This window comes from Canis lupus, chromosome 29 (assembly GCF_011100685.1).
Source record: "Canis lupus familiaris isolate Mischka breed German Shepherd chromosome 29, alternate assembly UU_Cfam_GSD_1.0, whole genome shotgun sequence".
Taxonomy (NCBI): domain Eukaryota; kingdom Metazoa; phylum Chordata; class Mammalia; order Carnivora; family Canidae; genus Canis; species Canis lupus.
This window is the reverse complement of record NC_049250.1, coordinates 349,724-370,170: the sequence shown is the minus strand read 5'-3', so window position 1 is coordinate 370,170 and position 20,447 is coordinate 349,724. Positions and strand designations below refer to the sequence as shown.

The following is a 20,447-nucleotide window of genomic DNA, read 5'->3' as shown; positions in this document are numbered from 1 at the left end:
GCCCTCCTGGTCTATCATGAATAAATAAATAAAATCCTTAAAATATAAATAAAGTAAAATAAATGTATTTCAGTGTTGCTAAAGAAGGACTATTATTTCATTTGGAGCTCTCTTACATTCAGGAATATACCATTGATTCTGACTGGCGTTTCCGAAGTACTGTTCTCACTCCGATGTTTATTGAGACTCAGGCTTCCCAAAGTACTCTTCAGACTCGGACGCAGGAGCGATCCCTCCCAGCTCAAGGAGTGATGGCTAGGCAAATACGGGCCACCCAACAGCAGTATGACTTCACACCTACACAAACTGCAGGTAACTGTTCACCTGAACACCTGCCTGTTCTGCACCAGGCAATATGATCTGTGGAAGTGGCCTCTACTGCAAGAACATTGACTATAAGAAAAGTAAAACAATAAGAGAAAAGAGTAAGAACCAACAGAAAAGCTATATCAGTCAAAGGAGAAAAGCACTGAGATTCCAAGAGTCATCAAATTCTTAGAGATAAAAAGTGGAAGGGGAGGGCTGGGGAAGAGTGATGGGCTACTGGTGTTTGAAGGTTATGGAGTTTCTGTTTGAGAAGATGGAAATGATCTAGAGATGAATTGTGGCGATGGTTGTACAACTGTGTGAAAATATTTGACACCATAGTACTGTACACTTTAAATGGTTAAAATAGTTAATTTGGTGTTCTCTAAATTTTACAACAAAAAAAAAGTAGAAAAGGATTATTTTTGATTGGAAAAAACAAAAGTTACAGTACATGTATGTGTTATTTTGATTTTGTCCAGAAAAATCCATTTAGTGCATCAAATTTAAAACCCCTTATCTCAAAAGCAAAGAACTAAAGAGCCAGACCAAAGTCATTTACTAGGTTTATAGTTTATTAAACTTTTCTTTCTTAAATTGTTCACCTGTTTCCTTTGATCAGAGATGTGTAAGTTGTACAGTAAAATGCCTAAATCATTTCATGTAAATGTTTCAGTGTTGTTCCTTTATATAAATTTAAATTTTTTCATGTTCTCTTGGTTCTAGAAGTAGGATTGATTTGAATGATGAATATTTTATGACACTATATTAGGCATCATGAATTTTAGTACCTTTTGGTAGATACAAAGTATCAGTCCTGTAATGATCACAGTGGCTTGAGGGAGCAGGTAGGGTGTTTCCTGCTTCACAAATGAGGACACTGAGGCTCAGACACTTGAGCTGCCTCAGGTCTCCCACTAGAAACCTGATAGAGCTTCCGCCTAGTGTCTTTCTGCTGTGACATAGTGTCTTTCTGCTGTGACATGGCTGTCTCCCTGGAGGAGCTGTCCCCAGTGACTGTGGCAGGTGAGCACATGGAGGCACTAGGTGCCACCAGGATGATGCCATCGTTTTGTCTCACACATGTGTCAGGCAGTTGGCACTGCTCCAGCTGCAGTGGCGGGGTGGTGTGGGCTTGGCAGTGTTGTGCAGTCCTGAGCGTGCTGTGACATGCTCTGGTCATGTCTGTTTGCAGATGGTAGAAGCTCCTTTAATTGGCTGACTGGGAGCAGTATTGACCCACTGGTGGATTATACAGTCTCATCATCGGATTCTTCATCTTCCTCCTTACTGTTTGCCCAGAAGAGGAATGAGAAGTCACAGAGAGCACCCTTGAAGTCAGTCGGACCTGATTTTGGGGAAAAAAAGCTGGGCCTTCCAGGGGACAAAGTAGATAACAAAGCAAAAGGTAAAAGTAAGCTTGCTGAAGTGTACTTAACATTAGTTAATGCAGAGGCTTAGATAAAGAAAGTGCATTTCCGACTGCATTCACATTTCCTTATAAATAAGGCCATTAAAATTTAATTCAGGGGTTCCTGATAACTAGTCAATAGAGTATGCAACTCTTAATCTTGGGGTCGTGAGTTCAAGCCCCATGTTGGGGGTAGAGTTTACTTAAAAAAAAATAGTAATAAAATTTAATTCAATAAATCTTGTTTGGGTACTTACCATGTTGAAAGCCTCGTTTTAGGTGTTCCAGAAAAGCTGTTGAATAAATTAAAATCAGTCCATTCATTTAGTGACTTTCTGAACATCAGAGTAAGTAAGCAAATAGGTGATCTTGAGATGAGACAGAATTAGTAAATCTCAGTAAAGCTCAAGGAAGGACCTGGGGAGAAGAGGCTGTTGTTGGGAGTAGCCTTGGGGGCTCGGGGTATGGGAAGGGGGAGGGTGAACAAGGACTGAAGCAGGAAGTATGGAGCATGTTTGGGAAGATTGTTTACAGACTGGCAGTCTTGTAGCAGTCTAGCCAAATAGGGTGCTGTGGGACAAGCCCACTGGGAGCATGGAGCAGACAGCTATGGATATGGGCCTGCAGATTTAGGAGGCTACCGAGGTTTTCCGTAGTGAACCAAGCAGACAGGTAGGGTTCTCTGGATGACCTCTTGGGGGATCCGCACAGAGCAGCATGTGCAGTGCCTGAGGAGGCCCTGGAAACCAAGGGTTCTGGTGGGGAAGAAGAGGGGGGACAAGTCACGGGGGTTGCAGGGAAGTGCTGGCAGACCTTGAAGACCCAGCACTGGCTGAAATGGTGCCACTCAGCTCTTGATGAGAATGGCAGCTCTGGGAGTGAGTGAAAACCCAGAGAATGGAAACAGAGAAAAGGTCCTAACACAGAACCTTGGGGAAATGCTAACCATATGAGTTTGGATATAAAGAAGTAAAATTAAGAGCAAGGATTACCATTTGCTTCAACGTGGGTGGAACTGAAGGGTATTATGCTGAGTGAAATAAGTCAGTCGGAGAAGGACAAACATTATATGGTGTCATTCATTTGGGGAATATAAAAAATAGTGAAAGGGAATAAAGGGGAAAGGAGGAAAAAATGAGTGGGAAATATCAGAAAGGGAGACAGAACATGAAAGACTCCTAACTCTGGGAAACAAACTAGGGGTGGTGGAAGGGGGGGAGGTGTGTGGGGGTTGGGGGTGACTGGGTGATGGGCACTGAGGTGGGCACTTGACGGGATGAGCACTAGGGTTATTCTATATGTTGGCAAATTGAACACCAATAAAAAAATAAATTTATAATAAAAAATAAGAGCTAGGATAAATTTATTTTATTATTATTTTTTATTAAGTTTTTAATTTTACATTTCAGTATAGTTAACCTACAGTGTTATATTAGTTTCAAATGTAAAATCATACAGTGATTCAACAATTCAATGCATCATTACTCGGTGGTCTTCATGATAAGTGTACTCTTAATCCCCTTCACCTATTTCTCTCATCCTCCCACCTACCTCCTCCCTGATATGCTTTATTTATTTTTTAAGATTTCTTTGGAGGTAATCTCTACATCCATTGTGGGGCTCAAACTAACAATCCCAAGATCAAGAGTCACACACTCCATTGACTGAGCCATCCAGGCACCCTGATACACTTTATTTTAAACGAGTAAATGTAAATTCCTTTAAATTAATTGTAGGAATTAAACACACATGAAATACTTTCCTCACTTCCTCACTTCACAATTCTGTGAATTTAAAGTAGGTGAGGTAAATCTAGCTTCCTTTTGCTCAGCACTCTGGGTTTGAAGGGGGCTAATGAGGCCCTCCTGCTTTGTCTGTTCTGCCCCCGGCTTTGTTGCTTCCCACCAGTCTTTTTTCTTTTATATCTTCCTCTGCTGTTTCTCCACCAAACTGTCATCCAGAGTGCATGGTTCTATGTCCTTCTGTAACTTTGACAATGAAAGCCTCAGGGTTAAAATGTAGTCCCAGAATGACTATTACCTTCTCATAGCTCGTTAATTGTCTTGCTCACCTCGAAACCATGGCACGTGCATCTTCCCACAGAATTGTTGAACGGGTGTTTGGGGCAGCCTGCAATACAGTTAATGGATGGAGATTGCCCGTGACCCACTCTACTCAGTGGGGAGGAGGCTCAGAAGACAGAAAGAAGTGGCTGAGGTTAGCAGCATAGTCCACAACTCAAACTGTTGAGCAATTTTTCCCTGTTTTCATTGACTTGTATAGAAATTAAGGAGGATAAGAGGTGAAACCTAATTTTTAAACCATTTTCTTTAAAAGTTTTATATGTGAATTTGAAAAAACTTGTAGAACTGAGTAGGTAAAATGAATACTATTAGCTATCCATTTTAATTTGATTAATGTATTTGAATCACCCCTTGTGCCTTTGTAAATGTAAAATATTTCCCATACTGTCTGTCTTTTTTGGGGTTTATGCATTTTCTTGCCTAAACAGGAATATTTAAAAATTCATAAAATGTGGTGAATTAATCCTTACTATGATACTATTATCATTGACATTTAAAAACTTGAAATTGTAACCTAATTAAAATGTCACTTTTCAGCCATTATTTTAATTCTTTACTACAGTTTCCTTCAGTTATTTGTATCAGAGTAATACATGCATGCAGTTTAAAGAGTCAAATACTTTGCCAAAGCTTTTTAGAATAACAACCCTCCATACCCGTTTCCCGAATTCCAGACACAACGGCTTAGACCCTTCTGAATCTCTAAACAGTATTTATATTGCTACTCTACCTTTTTTTTTTTTTTCCCTTGTAGCATTAGTCATTCTCTTTAAGCTTACATTATGGACATTGAAGATTTGGCTCCTTCTTGTCCCTCACTCCCACCCACCACACAGATGCTCACAGTGAATTCTTCTTGTGTCTTTATTCTCTTGATATAATTAAGTCTTCATCTTGGTTTCATCAGTAGTTTCCTCTTATTTGATTACATACAATTATGCATGTTCAAGTCATAGTGCTTCTATGACTATTTTTCCTTTCCTATTGTATAGTAATTTTTCTTGCGCATTGATAATTATTTTGGTTTAGATTTCTATATATTCATCACTTGATTCCCTCTGAGTTGTACCATTGTCTTTTTCTGTGTCCCAACATATAAATGTTTCATCTTAAAAGAAATCTCTTCTATGGCTTTTGAGCCACCCTGTCTTGAGATGTCTCTATTCAACCATGGTCTAGAGACCTGAGGGCCTTTTCACTTCTCTTGGATTGGATTCTTCTTTTTGGATGGCTCTTCTTTCTGGTGGAGCACTTCCTTGAGTAGCTTCCTGAGAAAAGGGGTCAGAAAGAGTAAGTTGTTTTTGATGCCTTGATGCCATACATTGCTTTTGATGGCACTCATACCTGCTAGGTAATTTAGCTGTAGAATTCTGAGAACTCACTAGGGTTCTCTATTACCCAGGGTTGGGTTGGGAAACCTGATGGCATTCTTTTTTTGATTCTTTATAAGAGTTGGATTTTTTCTCTGCAGAAGATCTTAGGATCCTTTCTTTTAAATCAATTTTAGGAAATTACACCAAAGTGTCATCTGGAGTGTGCAGGTCTGTTGTAGTGCATTTTTCTGGGCGGTAGGAGGGCCCTTTTAGACTGCTAACTTACTTTCCAGTTCTAGAATATTTTTTTGGGTGATTTTGTTGATGATTTCCTCATCTCATTTTCTTTTTGGAATCCTGTTGCTTGGATATCGGACCTTATCAGATCTTGTAATTTTCTTGTCATTTTTTTCCTTTTTGCTTTGTATTCTGGGAAATCACTTCAACCGATTTTCTAACCCTGGCTTTTATATCATATTTTTGGTTTCCATGAGCTTTTTATGTTCTCTGAATACCCTTCCATCCTTGATCCACTGTTGCAATTTCTACTCTTCTTTGATAATGTTTGAATTTTTTTTTTTTTTTGGATGGTCTGCTTTCATCGGTTGCTCTTTCCCTTTTGTTTATTTTTTGTTTCTGTTTTTTATATTTGAAGCTTTTCTCAAAATGTCTGGTGGCTTGTCTTTTGGCTTATACTCCCAGATGGGGCACTAAAAAGACATTTGGAATAGCTGCACATTGGAGTGCAGAGGTCCAACTAGACCAGGACATTGAAACTCCTGATGTATTGCTCTCTTTGCCTGTGCTTTTGAACTGGTGGATTACCCAGAGGCAAAATATCCAGTCTCTTGCCAGCAGGCTATAGGCCAGGGTGCCAGCACTCCAGAGGCCAAGCTGGAGCAGGCAGCTGCAGTTTCCAGAAGCCCATGTGGTTGCTGGGTAGAGTTGCTGTGTCTGCAGCCATGCTGGCCCTGTGCACCCGCAGGGCCACAGGGCCCTGCAAGCTCCACACCTGCAGCACGAGGAAACGTGCTTTCTAACCACACCTCCTGCTGCAGCCTCATCTTCCTCCTTGCCCCTAGAGGTGCTGGGTGCTGCCAGGTTTTGAGTCTTCCAGGTCTTCTCCACTGTTATTGCTTTGTCCCTGTTCTGTGCATGGTAGCACTGGGATTGGACTGAGTTCTCTCCAAAACTGGTTAGTTGTCTCCTGTGCGATTCTCTGTAGACTTATGTCATTAAAACAAAGCAAAACAACTAGATGAAAATTAAAAAATGGAGATAAGCGAATAATTCTATTTTGAGAGGATTCTAGAAAGAAGGCAAAGTCAACTGCAAATGTCAAATTGGCCATCTGTAACAAACCTTTATATTCTTTAGGTATAGACAATCGGACAGAAATATTAAGATTACGCAGACGATTCATAAAGGACCAAGAAAAGCTCAGTTTGATTTATGCCAGAAAAGGTATTGCTGAACAAAAACGAGAGAAGGTTTGTATCTGTTTTGAGAATTTGATCAGAAATATTTATTTTATATCAAAAGATATATACTAAGGAATAAGTTTGTCAGATATTTCTTCCCTAACAAAATTATGGAAGTAGCACTATATGCATTAAAGTTACTTATGAACCAAGGATTTTTCCCCTGACTAATGTAGATATAAAGGACAGTCATGACTCACTAATGAGGTCATGGGGATCTTGGAATGGAGCCTGTGTGGGTAGTCCCTTGAATCTGCAGTATGTTGAGTTCACAGGCGCTGCCAGGACCTCATCCCTGCCCCTTATCTCAGACTCTCACTGAAGCTTGACTTTGTTGTTTGTGTACAGACTGGCTTTCTCCATGTGGTGAGACACGGCCTCAAGTTGTTCCTGAATGATCTTACAACATTAGCTGCTGGGAGGGATTGGCCAGAACCTTGACCTAACTTGGGTCTGAGGCCACTGTGGGACCACGTAACAACCAGCCACTCTCCTGAGGGTGCCTGGATGAAGAGGGAATGGTGAGCCCAGAGAAAGGGGTGAGCAGGCCAGGCAGATAGATGGTCCAGGGTTATCTGCTGAAAGCAGTGACCTAGTGTGGCATGAATTAAACATTTCTCAAAATGTGGGATTAATGAAAGAATTTTTTTATCCATAGCTTCAGTATTACTTACAAATTAGTAATTACCACAGAATTTTCAAGAAAGATGAGATTATGAGTTAAAACACCCGAGTTTGTTCTAATTTAGTTTAAATCCTCACTTAATTAACTTCCAAATCTGAATATGAAGTAGTTGAGTGGTTCCACTGTATCTTCTGTGGGAAGAAAATGTACTTTTCATCTTTCTCTTGTCTCTGTAAATATAGCTGTTCTCTTAAAGAGGAGGGTCCCAAATCAGTGCCCACAGTCATCCCACACCCCTTCTTATTGGCCCCACCACATGTGGAGGGCATTCTGCTTTGTGCACTCGAAGAGGTAGCCATGAGCTACTAATTAAGCCTGAAATCTAACTAGGTCTGCCTGAAGGATATAACAAGCAGAATATGAACAGAAGGAAGAGATAAAATCAGGATTGTTGGATAGAAATCACAGGGAGATATTTTGGTCTGATATAAAGAGAGTCCTTTTAATAATTAGTAAATGTGGGATGGTCTGCTGTATGTATGAGCCAAGCATTTGCTCTGACACAGGTGTTCTCATCTGAAGTGGCTGACCTCACAGTAAGAATGGCATGGAGGTAATCAGGCACTGGAAGGCCATGTGCTTTATTTGTTGGGAGCATTGTGCTCCATGTCAGGCACTACTCTCAGTGCTAATGGTATAGAAGTAAATATAACATAAGCACTCATGGAGCTACAACGCAGTGAGTACAACAGACAAAAAAAGAGAATGAGTTAAGATTATAATGTGATTGTTGGAAATTAACCAAGTGATGAGAATGTGTGGGGAAGACTGTTAAAGAGGAAGTGAGAAAGCAAGCCTCTTTGAAGATGATTTCTGAGATAGGAACCAAATGATGAGAGAGAAACTGAAAAGACATTCTAGGCAGAGGTGAAGAGATATAGCAGCCCTATGTGGTGGGGACTCAGGGGTGAAGCCAGCCTGGCCTGAACAGGTGAGCAGGGTCGGGAGGAACCAGGTGTTGGGAGCTGTGATGATATCACCCGGCTGGATAGCTAAGGTTTTTCTAAGAGGAATTAAGGGGGGAAAGAACCCTGTGAGATATGGCTTTAAATGTTTTAATTCAAGTTCTCTGAATTTACCAATATTCACATTATGTTGTGATGAACATTTAAATAATGTTTTTACTGCTCATTTGCTAGTAATTTTTATTTTGGATTTATTGTCTGTCATAGACTGGTAAAGCATAGTGACCAAACCAATTTGTATAAAAATTGTCATCAAGCCCTGGGTGGCTCAGGGGTTTTGTGCCTGCCTTTGGCCCAGGGCGCGATCCTGGAGTCCCAGAATCGAGTCCCGTATCGGGCTCCCGGCATGGAGCCTGCTTCTCCCTCTGCCTGTGTCTCTGCCTCTCTGCCTCTCTCTCTCTCTCTCTCTCTCTCTGTCTATCATAAATTAAAAAAAATAAATTAAAAAAATTGTCGTCAAGTTCACCTTTATGTTAAGGATAGGTACTGACTGATCGTGCATAGTTCATGCACTACAGATTTTTTCAATAAAAATTCTAATCTTCCTTCTTTGGTTCTAATGATTATAGGAGATCAAGAGTGAGTTAAAAATGAAGCACGATGCCCAAGTCATTTTGTACAGAAGTTACCGCCAAGGAGACCTTCCTGACATTCAGATTAAATACAGTAGCCTGATCACCCCCTTGCAAGCTGTGGCCCAGGTTGGTCCTTGAATGCTTCATTTTTCTATTGACAGATAAAAACTGTTTTGCAGTTCCAGGGGGCTACTATGTACAAGGAAAAGTGGTTGATGCTACAGTATATCATAAACGAAGTGTTGATTTGTCTTTAACAGTGGACTTGGTTAAAAGTCATTGGTCCCAGTCTTGGCCCTGTTCTTAACTTTCCCAGGTGTGACTCATGTAGAGTCATCTAGAAGGTAGTCCTGCAGTTGGGTCCTTGTCAAGACACTTAATGCTCTGAGTCACAGTGTCTTCTATAAAACCAGGCAGTGAAATCTATTTTTCCTACCAATAATGTTGGTCAGTAAAATAATGTGTAATTTTAAACTTAAAAGTGCTAAGCCACTTAAATAATTTCTTATACAAGATCCTTTTGGTGGATGGGGGTGGATCAGGAGAATATCAGTTTATGGCTGGAATTCCTTAATTCCACCCACAAGAAGGAATTCTTCCTTCTTTGTTAATTTTCTTAATAGCAGAGGATTGGAAAAATTTTCCAAGTTGTTAGGGTTGAGAGTGAATGAAGTTTCCTAGCTGAATTCTCTGACAAATACAAGATATTTACTCCCTAAAAGCCTAATTAAGATTTCTTTGACTTTTATTGAAATAACTTTAAAAATTGGAGAGTATAAAAAAAAAATTGGAGAGTATTACATATATATATATATATATATATATATATATATATAGCATTATGCTAGGTGCTGAAATATAATGCCATATTTTATTCTACATAAATTTTCAGAACTAATGTTGCTTATAATAAGTTATATTTCCATATTCTTTTACCTTTTTTTTTAAGCGTTTTATTTAAATAAATATAGATTGATAGGAATTTGCAAAAGTAGTACATAGTCCCATATACCCTTTACCTAGCTTCCCCCACTGGTGGTATCTTACATAACCATAGTACATTATTTTTATCTAGAAATTGACATTGGAACAAAAGTGTTAAGTGGACTGCAGTCTTATCATTTTTTCCCTGCATTTGTGTATGTATGTGTGTGTGTGTGAGAGAGAGAGAGAGAGAGAGAGAGATTCTGTGCAATTGTAGCATACATATTGATTCATGAACTAGTATCACAGAAGAGCCCTTGGTTGTTATGGACTGCTTTCACATTCCTCTCATTAGCTTCTCCCAGTAATTTTGTGACATAATGGCAGTTGTTAGGTACATTTACAGATGAAGAATTGAAGATTAGCAAAGAATGGCAAATATAGTCAAAACTGTATATCAAAATAAAAGAAAAAATAAAGCTACAAATTTAATATAAAAAAAACCCACAACTGTATATTTTGATGGGTGTGGAACTAAGACAACACCCCTCTGTTTTGACATCTGGCCCAGTGTTCTTGTTCATCCCCACTATTTCCCAGTTTCTCTAATGCCTTGCATGTATGTATTTACTCACCGCCTCAGAAATGATGCTGCCACCTGCTCACCTGTGCCCAGATCAGTTCATCTCATTGGTGCTTGGAAAATATTAAGATGGTGAATATTGTTTTGAAAAAACATGACTACATTTTTTCTCTTCTTTGAAGAGGAATGTGTTTCCTTATGTTTCTCAAGTTCTAATACTTTATTCAATAAATATTATATATGGAGCAACTCCTTCTGGATGCCAGGGACTGTTCTAAGCACTAAAGGGCAACTGTGGCCTCCTCTGCTATCCTGGGCTCCCCTTCTTCACTATGAGCCTTGCACATGAGAGCGGAAGAGGAGCCTATAAAGGAGCCATTACAGCACGTGTCCAGCGGCAACATTCTGTTGCTCTGAAAACTTCTTTATCTTAATCACCACTGCATTGTCATGACAGAAGGAGCTTTTGAAGCTCCCTGAGAAATGAAGGAATTTGTGCATAAGACCCAAGAATTGGGGTTGTAGACATGGGAACCTGTGTGCCACAAGTTAAATGAAAAAAGAGTTAGCAGACACCATATAAGAGAGTGTGCATGTCAGTAGAAGATCCATCTGTGGCAGTGACTGTCTTCATGCAGTTTATGAGTGATACTTTCTTTTTTCCTAATCTATATTTTCTGAAAATTTTTATAGCAACCATATAACTCTATATGAGACAAATACATTACTTAAATAACAAAGAATAAATCAAATTGTACTTTTTATCCAGACACAAGTTTTTATCAAGCAAAATAATTCTTAAGTTTTTTAAATTCCTGTGTTCGTGCCTTCTTTTAAAAAATATAGACACTGGGCAGCTCCGGTGGCGCAGTGGTTTGGCGCCGCCTGCAGCCTGGGGTGTGATCCTGGAGACCCGGAATCGAGTCCCGCATCGGGCTCCCTGCATGGAGCCTGCTTCTCCCTCTCCCTCTGCCTGTGTCTCTGTCTCTCTCTCTGTGTCTATGAATAAATAAATAAAATCTTAAAAAAAAATATATAGACACTGCATGCTAGGGACTGTTCTTAGTACTGGTGTCACAGGCACAGATGAAGGATAATGTTCCTGTGGTCATGGAGCATGAGGATAGAAGCCAGAGGAGATCAGGTGGCATTCTGTTAGAGCTAAATATACCAAACATGAAAACTACTGATGGTTTTAACAGTTTAAATGGTCATAATGATGGGACTATGAAATTTAAATTGGCATTTTATTTAAGCTTCAGTTAGTTTTTTAAGCTTTATGATGATACTAATGTGAAGATAGTACCTAAAAATTTCATTTACTCTGTCTTAAAGGTCTTATCGATTACTGCAATGGTCACTTTCTATGCATTATCTTGGCTGAGCCTCACCACAACCCTATTATCCCCACTTTAGAGATGAGGAATCTGAAGGTCCAGACTTACCCATGAGTTAAGCTATTGGCTACATATGTGATTAAGCCAGCTTACATATTTCTGCATCCAAAATCCATGGTATCACAGGCATATTTGGTTAAATTTCAAGTAGTAGCCATGTCAATTCCTGTTAAAATTTTCTAAACAAAATTGAGATGTAAATTACTTATGTTGGCAGCACTTTGTGTTTTCAAATAAAACTGTGATAGTATTAGTGAATTATAGCATTTTTTACCTCAGATCCTAATTTGTCTTTGAATATTTTACAGAGAGACCCAGTAGTTGCAAAACAGCTCTTTGGCAGCTTGTTTTCTGGAATTATAAAGGAGATGGATAAGTACAAGACCATGTCTGAAAAAAACAACATTACTCAAAAGTTGCTCCAGGATTTCAGTCATTTTCTTAACTCCACTTTCTCTTTCTTTCCACCTTTTGTCTCCTGTATTCAGGTAAGAATCTATACGCACACTTCATAAATATGCACTATCTACTTTACCATCATATGTGTATGTCATAAAAACTTCATTTGTTTCACAAGCTGAAGCACAAGGTATTTAACAGAGTAGATGCTCTGTGTGGTTACCTCTTCCCAGATGGGCTGATGTGATTGATTGATTGATTGATTGATTGATTTAAATCACATGGGGGTGTCTGACTCTTGGTTTCGGTTCAGGTCATGATCTCAGGGTCATAGGAACGAGTCCCACTACAGGCTCCATGCTCAATGGGGGGTCTGCTTAAGAATTCTCTCAGCCCATGCCCCTCCCCCCCCCCCCCCCCCCCCCCGACTCAAACCCACTCTCTCACTCTTTAAATAAATGGATGAATCTTCGAGGGGAAATAAAACACACCTCCAAAACCCCAAACCTATATATGACTGAATAATTAGAAACCAGCCTTGGTATAAAAGTGTTCAGATTTATAATAAGCCATAAGCTAGTCCCTTCAGTGTTTTGGCTAAACTCTGAATGTTAGTTTTTTCCTTACATAATGCTTCACCAGCTTATTTCCTGCCTCCTGGTTGCCATTAACAGATCGCATGTTATCAATGTTGATTGAGCATATTCCTGACTTTGTTCTAAGTGACAGGGACAATGAGTGATGCAAGAGGAACAAATCTCTGCCCTTCCGGAATTACAGTGGGTGACCATTCTGACCGGTGTACGGTGGTATCTCATTGTGGTTTTGATTTGTATTTCCCTGATGCCGAGTGATATTGAGCATCTTTTCATGTGTCTGTTGGCCATGTTTTAAGTCTTCCTTGGAGAAATGTCTGTTCATGTTTTCTGCCCATTTCTTGACTGGATTTTTTGTTTTTTGGATATGGAGTTCGATAAGTTCTTTATAGATTTTGGATACTAACCCTATATCTGATGATATATTCACAAATGTCTTATCTCATTCTGTAGGTTGCCTGTTAGTTTTGTCAACTGTATCCTCTGCTATGCAGAAGCTTTTTATCTTGATGAAGCTTTTTATCTTTATCTAGTTCATTTTGCTTTTGCAAAATGCTTTTAATCTTTTTATCTTGATGAAGCTTTTTATCTTTATCTAGTTCATTTTTGCTTTTGCTTCCTTTACCTTTGGAGATGTGTCTAGTGAGATGTTGCTACAGCCAAGGTCAAAGAGGTTGCTAACTGTGTTCTCTAGGATTTTGATGGATTCCGTCCCACATTTAGGTCTTTCAGTCATTTTGAGTTTATTATTGTGTCTGGTGTAAGAAAGTGGGAGTTAAGGGTCCATTTTTGAGTTCTCTCTTGTGTTCCATTGATCTGTGTATCTGTTTCTGTGCTAGTACCAGGCTGTCTCGAGGAACACAGCTTTGTAGTACAACTCAAAGTCAGTCATTGTGATGCTTTCGCCTTTGCTTTTCTTTTTCAACATTCTTTTGGCTGTTTGGGGTCGTTGCTAGTTCCATACAAATTTTCAGAATCTAAATGTTGAGGTACTTTGATAGGAGTTGCCTTGAATATGGAGATTGCTTTGGGAAATATAGACATTTTAACAATATTTATTCTTCCAATCCATGAGCATGGAATGTTTTCCATTTCTTTGTGTCTTCCTCAAATTGTTTCTTAAGTGTTCTATAGTTTTCAGAGTACAGATCCTTTACCTTCTTGGTTAGGTTTATTCCTAGGTATCTTATGGTTTTTGATGCAATTGTAAATGCGATTGATTCCTTAATTTATCTTTCTTCAGTTTCATTGTTAGTGTATAGAAATGCCACTGATTTCTATTATTTGATTGCATTATTTTTATATCCTGTGACTTTGCTGAATTCCTGAATGAGATCTAGCAATTTTGGGGTGGAGTCTTTTGGGTTTTCTACAGAGGGTATCATGTCATCTACGAAGAGTGAGAGTGTGACTTTTCTTTGCCGGATTAGATGCTTTTTCTTTCTTTTTGTTGTCTGATTGCTGAGAAGGACTTCCAGTAAAGTAGAAAAACTGTGGTGAAAGTGGACATTGCTATCATGTTCCTAACCTTAGGAGAAAAGCTCTCCGTTTTTCCCTATTGAAGATGTTAATTTGCTGTGGGTTTTTTGTATATGACTTTTTTTTTTAAGATTATTTATTTATTTCTTTATTCATGATAGACACAGAGATTGAGAGAGAGGCAGAGACACGGGAGTAGGGAGAAGTGGGCTCCATGCCAGGAGCCCGATGCGGGACTCGATCCCGGGACTCCAGGATCGCGCCCTGGGCCAAAGGCAGGCGCCAAACCGCTGAGCCACCCAGGGATCCCCTGTATATAACTTTTATGATATGGAGGTATATACCCTCTATCCCTACATGGCAGAGAGTTTTAATCAAGAAAGGATGCTGTGTTTTGTCAAATGCTTTTTCTGCATCTATTGAAAGGATTATATGGTTATTGTCCTTTCCTTTATTAATGTGGCATATCCCCTTCATTGATTTGTGGATGTTGAACCACCCTTGCAGCCCAGGAATAAATCCCACTTGGTCCTGGTGAATAATCCTTTTAATGTACTGTAGAATCCTATTGGCTAGTATTTCAGTGAGAATTTTTGCATTCATGTTCATCAGGGATATTGGTTTGTAATTCTTTTTAGTGGGATCTTTGTCTGGTTTTGGAATCAAGGTAATACTGACCTCATAGAAAGAATTTGGAAGTGTTCCTTCCATTTCTGTTTTTTTGAACAGCTCAGAAGAATAAGTATTATTTCTTCTTTAAATGTTTGGTAGAATCCTGCTGGGAGGCCATCTGGCCCTGCACTCTTGCTGTTGGGAGATTTTTGATTACCAGTTCTATTACTTGGCTTGCTGTGGATCCGGTTAGGTTTTCTATTCCTTCCTGTTTCAGTTTTGGTGATTTATATGTTTCTGTATAGAAGAAATGCATTCTTTTCTTCCAGATTGCCTAATTTGTTGGCATATCATTCCTCATAATATGCTCTTTTAATTGTATTTCGTCAGTGTTGGTCGTGATCTCTTTTGTTCATGATTTTATTGATTTGGGTCCTTTCTCTCTTCTTTTTGACAAGGCTGGCTAGGGGTTTTTTGATCTTCTTAATTCTTTCAAAAAACCAGGTCCTAGTATCTTTGTTCTGTTTTGTGTGTGTGTGTGTGTGTGTGTTTTATTTCTATATTACTGATTTCTGCTCAAATTTTATTATTTTTCTTCTCCTTTAGGAGTAAGGTTAGGTTGTGTGTATCTTGAGAGAGGCTTGTATTGTTATATACTGAAACTCTTAGGACCGCCTTTGCTGCATCTCAACGGTTCTAAACTGTTGTGTTTTCATTTTCATTTGTTTCCATGTATTTTTAAAATTCTTCTTCAATTTCCTGGTTGACCCATTCATTCTTTAGTAGGATGCTTGTTAACCTCCATGTATTTGTGTCCTTTCCAAATTTTTCTCCTGTGATTGCATTCAAGTTTTATAGCATTGTGGTCTCAAAATAAACATGGTATAATCTCAGTCTTTTTGTACTGGTTGAGACCTGATTTTTGACCAACTTTGTGTGACGTATTCTGGAGGACATTCCATGTGGACATGAGAAGAATGTATTCAGTTGCTTTAGGATGGAATGATCTGAATATATCTATGAAGTCCATCTGGTCCAGTGTGTCTTTTCAAAGCCTGTTTCCTGTTGATCTTCTGCTTAGATGATCTGTCCATTGCTGTGAGTGGGTCATTAAAGTCCCTTACTATTATTCTGTTATTAACAATTAGATTCTTTAATTTTGTTATTGATTGGATTCTATAATTGGCTGCTCCCAAGTTAGGGCATAAATATTTACAGTTGTTAGATCTTCTTGTTAGAGTTAGACCCTTTTATTATGAGATAGTGTCCTTGTTTATCTCTTATTACAATCTTTGATTTAAAATCTAGTTTGGGATCCCTGGGTGGCGCAGCGGTTTAGCGCCTGCCTTTGGCCCAGGGCGCGATCCTGGAGACCCAGGATCGAATCCCACATCAGGCTCCCGGTGCGTGGAGCCTGCTTCTTCCTCTGCCTGTGTCTCTGCCTCTCTCTCTCTCTATGTGTGACTATCATAAATAAATAAAAATTAAAAAAAAATTAAAAAAAATAAATAAATAAAATAAAATCTAGTTTATCTGATAGAAGGATGGCTACTACTCCAGCTTTCTTTTGATGTTCATTAGCATGATAAATGGTTCTCCTTCACTTCACATCTCACTTTCAGTCTGGTGGTGTCTTTGGGGTTAAAATGAGTCTCAGCATATCAATGAGTCTTGTTTTTTTTAAATCCAATCTGATACCCTGTGTTTATTTTTTAAATTTATTTTTTATTTTTAAAGAACATTTTAAAAGATTTTATTCATTTATTCATGAGAGATAGAGAGAGAGGCAGAGACATAGGCAGAAGGAGAAGCAGCCTCCCTGTAGAGAGCCCGATGTGAGACTCCATTCCAGAACCCCGGGATCACACCCTGGGATCACACCCTGAGCGGAAGGCAGATGCTCAACCATTCAGCCACCCATCTGTTTAATTGGAGCCTTTAGCCCATTTTCATTGAGAGTAAGTCTTAAAAGAAATGAATTTAGTGCCATTGCATCACCTGTAAAGTCACTGTTCCTGTAGATTATCTCTGTGTTTTTCTGATTTTTGTTACTTTGGGCTCTCTTAGCTCAAAGAATCCCCTTCAGGGCTGGTTTAGTGTTCACAAATTCCTTTAGTTTTTGTTTGTTCTGGAAACTCTTTATCTCTACTTCTGTTCTGAATGACAGCCTTTCTAGACAGAATATCCTGGGCTTTACTTTTTCCAATTTAGCACCTTGAATATATCATGCTGGTCCTTTCTGGCCTGGCAGATCTCTGTGGAGAGGTCTGCTGCTGGCCTTATGTGTCTACCCTTGTAGGTTAAGGACCTTTTGTCCCGAGCTGCCCTAGGATTTTCTCTATCTCTGTGAAATTTATAAGCTTTATTATTATATGTCAAAGTGTGACCTATTTTTTATTGATTTTGAGGTGGGTTCTCTGTCCTTCCTGGAGTTGCATCCCTGTTTCCTTCCCCAGAATAGGAAAGGTCTGATCTATAATTTGTTCAAATAAACCTTCTGCCCTCCTCTCTTCTAGGAACTCTTCTGGGACCTCTGTTATTTGAATATTATTTTGCTTTAATGTATTGCTGATTTTTCAGTCTCCCCTAGTGATACAGTAGTTGTTTTTCTCTTTTTCTCAGCTTCCTTATTCCCCATTATTTTGTCTCCTATATCACAGACTCTTTCCTGCCTTGTTTACCCTAGCTGTTAGAACCTCCATATTTGACTGCACCTCAGTCATAGCATTTTTAATTTCGGCCTAATTAGATTTTAGTTCTTTTATTACTATAGTAAGGAATTCTCTTGTGTCTTCTATGCTTTTTAATGGCCAGCTAGCATCTTTATAGTCATTGTTTTGATTTCTGGTTCTGACATCTTACTTATATCCATATTATTAAATTTGTGGCAGAGTACCTCCTACTCTTTCTTTTGTAATGAATTTCTCCTTATAGTCATTGTGTTCAGTAAAATAAGGAGAAAGGGAAAAAAAACACAAAAGAGCAAAAAGAGCAATAACAACAACAAAAGCCTCAGGAAGTTGTTTCTGGTGTATATGCTGTGTACACTCTGCTGTTGTATTTTGGCTGCTCTTTCCCCCTGGTCCTTCCTCTACAGAGTTCCTTCTTGCTTGTAGTGGAGAGTGTTTGAACTTTTAAGTAGGTGTGCTTTGATATGTTTGTGAAGTTAAGCCTATAAAGGAAAAAATTAAAAATAAAAATAAAACAAAAACAAAGCCTGATTTAAGACAAGAGAAAAGGAAACAGAACAAAAATGGATACAAACAGGCAAACAATAAACTGTAAGCCTGATTTTAGAAAAATAAGGAACAAGGAAGGAAAGAAGAGTAGGGAAAGAAGAAAAGAGAAAGAAAAGAAAGAAGCCTGCACAAAAAATAAGAGAAGGAAACATGAACCAACAACTGAAAAAAAGTTATAAGCCTGATACAAAAAAAGAAGTAAAGGAAAAGAGAAAAAAATATAAAGAATAAAAAATAAGAAATAGAAAAGTACAAAATGAAAAAAGTTTTAAAAAATTAACAGAAGAAAAAAAAAAGAAGCAAGCCTGGTCCTATTTCCAGTAGAAGGTGATATTTTGGAGTTTTCTTTAATCACTGGACTTGGTAGATGTGAGGGCCTTTGTTGGTCTTCTGTGGGAGAGGCCTGCTGTGCCTGTTCATGGGCCAGCTGCCCTTTTAAAGATGTTCCTGCCAGGCTCTGGGGAGGAAGGGTGTAGTGCAGGGGCCTCTAGCCTCCACTGGAGGTGCTGTGTCTCTCTGTGTCTCTCTGCAGTTCTACTGTGCTGGTGGGAGGGAGGAGGGAGAAAATAGCATCACCTGCACCTCTTCCTTGTGGAGCAGAACTCCCTGCCACCATTGTTCAGGAGGCCCTTTTAGAAGAGCAGTCTCCTGTGACCTGCACTTTCGTCAGTTCCCTGCCCTGACCTGTCTGTGCCCAGGTCTTTGATATACCCAGAGCCACAGATCTCCTGTATTTTATCTCTGGCTGGTGGCTGGGATTCAAAACTCCCAAGATTTAAAGGGCCTGGTAAGGTGCAGGCCAATCTGTCTAGGGGAGGAGATGATCTGCAGGTACCCACCACCATCACATGCCTAACGTTGTCTCATCCTTTCCCTGAAAGGACATTGCACAGTGCGAGCACAGAGGCTAGAGTTTATTGTAATACTCAGCGAAAAGCTGAACCCAGGTTATCAGCCTTACGCGCTTGACTCAGTCCTCTGTTCCCTTCTGTCCCAGGGAAGCCATGGCAGAGGCTTGGATTTATTGCAGCAGACAGCAAAAACTGCCACTAGGTTATCTGCAATTTTCTCCAGTCTCTGCTTTCTGTTAGTTCTGCCACAGAAAAGCAGCCACTCAACGTGCACACAGAGGTTTAAGCCTACTGTGGCTCAGAGTAACAAGTTGTCTTCTGCTCTCTGGGAGCACCTCTGACCTTGCTGATGAGCACTGCTCAGTGGCTCTGGCTGGCCTTTGGTCCTTTGAGAGGCAAAATCTGCTCTTCAAATGCCCTCTGGAAAGGGAGTGATTTCTCCCTGTGGGACCCAGGGGATCTCCTCACTGCAGCTTATTGTGTGGTCCCTGCCTGCTGGGCAGGAAACTGCTTTCCTCCCTCTTCCTGACTTGACCCCAAGAATTGGGTTCCATCCCGTTTAGGCCTTGTGGCTTTTCTCTCCCCCAGATCAGGGCTCCAAACCCCACATCTGCTGTGTTCTCTTGCTCCAACTGTGCAGATTGTTTCCTTTATCCTCAGATTGTCTGTCTTCCTAGTTATTCAAATTAATTGAATGTTGATCTAGCTGTGTTTGAAGGACCAGGCAAGTTCAGAGTCCCTCTACTACTATACCATCTTAACCACTCCCCCCCAAAGCCCATTTTAGTTATTCTGTAACTAGTAACCTCATTGGAGGTTTGCATTAGTTAGCAAACTAATTGGTTAATAATTCGCTGAGATGAAATAGCAGCTTTTCCTGTTTTGTTCTTATGTAGCATGAAACTATTAATATAGTTTCTTTTTTTTTTTTAAAGATTTTATTTATTTATTCATAGAGACACAGAGAGAGAGAGGCAGAGACACAGGCAGAGGGAGAAGCAGGCTCCATGCAGAGAGCCTGACATGGGACTCGATCCAGGGTCTCCACGATCATGCCCTGGGCTGTAGGTGGCGCTAAACCACTGTACCACCAGGGCTGCCCTATAGTTTCTTTTTATGTATTCTATTTTTACTGGTTTAAATTTACAAGTAGAATTCCTTCATTGTTTTTTTTCTTGGCTACACTAAAGATAAGATTTGAGAAATTATATTGAACTAGCCAGTATTTCAAAATAAGTTTCTCTTTACATTGTGTTCTGAAGTGATTTTTTAAAATCTGAATTCCTAGTTTTGTCCCTATATTTATTTTAAAAAGCTAGCTTTTTCCATTGTTAGGAGAATCGTTAATTGTCATTAAGTAAATAAATGACTTCTATGCACTCCAGAGCTTGCTATTGAAAAAGCAGCACAAATGCAAATCAGTGCGTTAAATTTGCAATATTTCCATTATGATTCCTGTTTGTGGTTCATATCTGAAAGTATGATTTTTTTTCCCTTTCTCCATAGCATTTTAGTATATTTGGCATGGCATTCACATGAGTTCTTGT

General features: G+C 39.3%; 1 protein-coding gene across 1 annotated transcript in view; it reads left to right on the top strand.

Moving 5' to 3' along the window:
* PRKDC (protein kinase, DNA-activated, catalytic subunit) overlaps window positions 1-20,447 on the top strand; it is a 217,830-nt gene that overhangs the window by 133,223 nt on the left and 64,160 nt on the right. Inside the window, 5 exon segments of the mRNA NM_001006651.2 lie at window positions 123-312; window positions 1,502-1,714; window positions 6,492-6,604; window positions 8,815-8,946; window positions 12,033-12,212. Coding sequence (NP_001006652.2) covers window positions 123-312; window positions 1,502-1,714; window positions 6,492-6,604; window positions 8,815-8,946; window positions 12,033-12,212 — 828 coding nt within the window.